This window comes from Aplysia californica, unplaced genomic scaffold (assembly GCF_000002075.1).
Source record: "Aplysia californica isolate F4 #8 unplaced genomic scaffold, AplCal3.0 scaffold00003, whole genome shotgun sequence".
Classification (NCBI taxonomy): Eukaryota; Metazoa; Mollusca; class Gastropoda; order Aplysiida; family Aplysiidae; genus Aplysia; species Aplysia californica.
This window is the reverse complement of record NW_004797273.1, coordinates 3,680,614-3,682,803: the sequence shown is the minus strand read 5'-3', so window position 1 is coordinate 3,682,803 and position 2,190 is coordinate 3,680,614. Positions and strand designations below refer to the sequence as shown.

General features: G+C 36.5%; 1 protein-coding gene across 1 annotated transcript in view; it reads right to left on the bottom strand.

Moving 5' to 3' along the window:
- The window catches only part of LOC101848478 (homeobox protein Nkx-2.1), a 51,847-nt gene that overhangs the window by 3,744 nt on the left and 45,913 nt on the right, over positions 1–2,190 (bottom strand). Inside the window, exon 3 of the mRNA XM_005089140.3 lies at positions 1,876–2,060. Coding sequence (XP_005089197.1) covers positions 1,876–2,060 — 185 coding nt within the window. The remainder of the gene's footprint in view (positions 1–1,875; positions 2,061–2,190) is intronic.

Genomic DNA, 2,190 nt, shown 5'->3' with positions numbered 1-2,190 from the left:
ATAATAATAATAATAATTTTATGTCTATCAATCCTATTTAAACGTTCTTCTTTTTCTCTTTTCATTTGTAAAAAAAAGAAAGAAAACAAATGGGAGGGGGAGGGCGCCTTTGAAGGTATAAAATTGTAACATTTATGTTACTAAAAGCTTTCAATAAAGTATTCTTCTCTTGTACAATGTTTTACTGTATATTGTCTTTTTTATTTTCTCATTTTTTCCCAATTTTTGTTGTTGTTGTTGAAAAGGCTTGATTCTGAACAAAGAAAGACCCACATTTATGAACTTTTCCGCATACGTTCTATTTTCCTGCAAGATGAAAAAGAAATAAAAGTTTGCAGGTAGGTACTTCGATTCGCATTGTTATTTCAGCTCCTCTAATAATTCTTCCTTGACATTTATTAGATAAACGCAAACAATTTATATATGAGATGAGATCTAGAAAGCCGAGATAATAGAATGCGGTTAGAGCTGGGATTGGGGACTTGACGAAATTGCTTATTCTTTAGTCGCAATTAATAACTCCTAATACGCGAAGTCATAAAATACAGTCTTTGTTTGGTGAAGAGATACAATCATCAAATTTATTATGGAAAAGACCAAATAAAATTAGAGCCTCTCCACAAAGCTTCTGAAGTGTCCTTGTGAAAAAATCTGGGGATCTTTCATCTGACCCTCTAAGTAAGGAAGTTGGCAAATTGCAGTCGGTGCATTTACTGCGGGACTTCGAGAACAGAATTAGCCTCTCCAGATTGGGCGAGATGAGGGACTCGATAACTGGAAATCGGCGTGAAATGAGGGAAATCGATTAGAGACAGCGGTGAGACAGCGGTGAGGCAGTTTCCAGCCTCTTGACTAAAGCGACGTATCGATCCCTCCACCCCAGCTCGGTCCAATACGGGATGGATTCGCTTTGTTTTCTTGTCTTGTTTGGTTACAAATAACTTTATGATAGAACATTTTAAAATATTACAATAGCAGACTCTACAGACTTTTGTATTTGCTTAATTAACGTTTAAACTTTATTGTTTGTATGAGTCTTTCTTTTATTTTGTCAAGTTTTCACATACATGTATTGTATGTAGCGTCTATGTACATCACCTTTATTACATATAATTATAATATACACAATTATGTGTGTGAATGTGTGCATGCGTGCGTAGGTGCATGTGTGTGTGCGTGCGCGCGCGCGCGTGTGTGTGTGTGTATGTGTGTGTGCGAGCGTGCGTGCGTGTGTAAGTACGTTTGTGTTAACGATAAAGTCTGTTCGTTCCTTTGCTTTATACACATTACGTGCTACAATTCATGTGTGTAAATTATTCTATTTATTCTCTCGTTTGTTTGGGTTTTCCTTTTCTTTTTCCTTACCCTTTTCTTCTTTTTCGATTTTTTTTTGTGTTCTTTTTTGGGTGTAGTAGTTTTTACATTAGTTGTAGTTGTAGATATTATTGTTGGAAACATTACTATATTATCACTACTGTCACTATCACCATTATAATGATTATTTACTATTAGTTCTGTTATCGCTATTATTATAAACAATACTTTAAAAAAAGAAAGAAATATTCTTATTAGTGTTTTTCTTATTATCAAATATCGGTTTTTATGGCCTTTTCAAAAGATTATTCTATTTAGTGTCATCACCTTTACATATTACCATCAGTGTCATCCTCTAAATCACATATCGTTTTAACCCTTTTCCCCTAAAAAAAACCCAGTCCAAACAAAAACAAAAAACAAAAAAAAAGAAAAACAACCCCCCTAAAAAACACAAAAAACACAAAAAAACCCCAAAACAACAACATCAACAATAACAACAACAAAAAGAAAAAAAAAAGGAAAAACAAGAACACCACAGGGTTAAAAATATGGACTCACCTGTCCCTGGGAGAAAAGAACCCGCCTCTTGCGGCGCTGTGCGATGGAGAAGCCGGCCATCCCCCCCTTGGTGGGGTCGCCCAGGTGCGTCATGCCCAGGGCCGGGTTGATGCTGGATGACATGCCTCCCATACCTCCCATGGAGGACGCCATGCACGAACTTGGGCTCATTCCGAATCGGGACACTGTGGGAGATACACGGGATAGGAATATGGTTAGTGACGAAAGAGGGATTTGATTTGTGATAGTTTCGTGCTGCGAGATAGATAGATAGATAGATAGATAGATAGATAGATAGATAGATAGATAGATAGA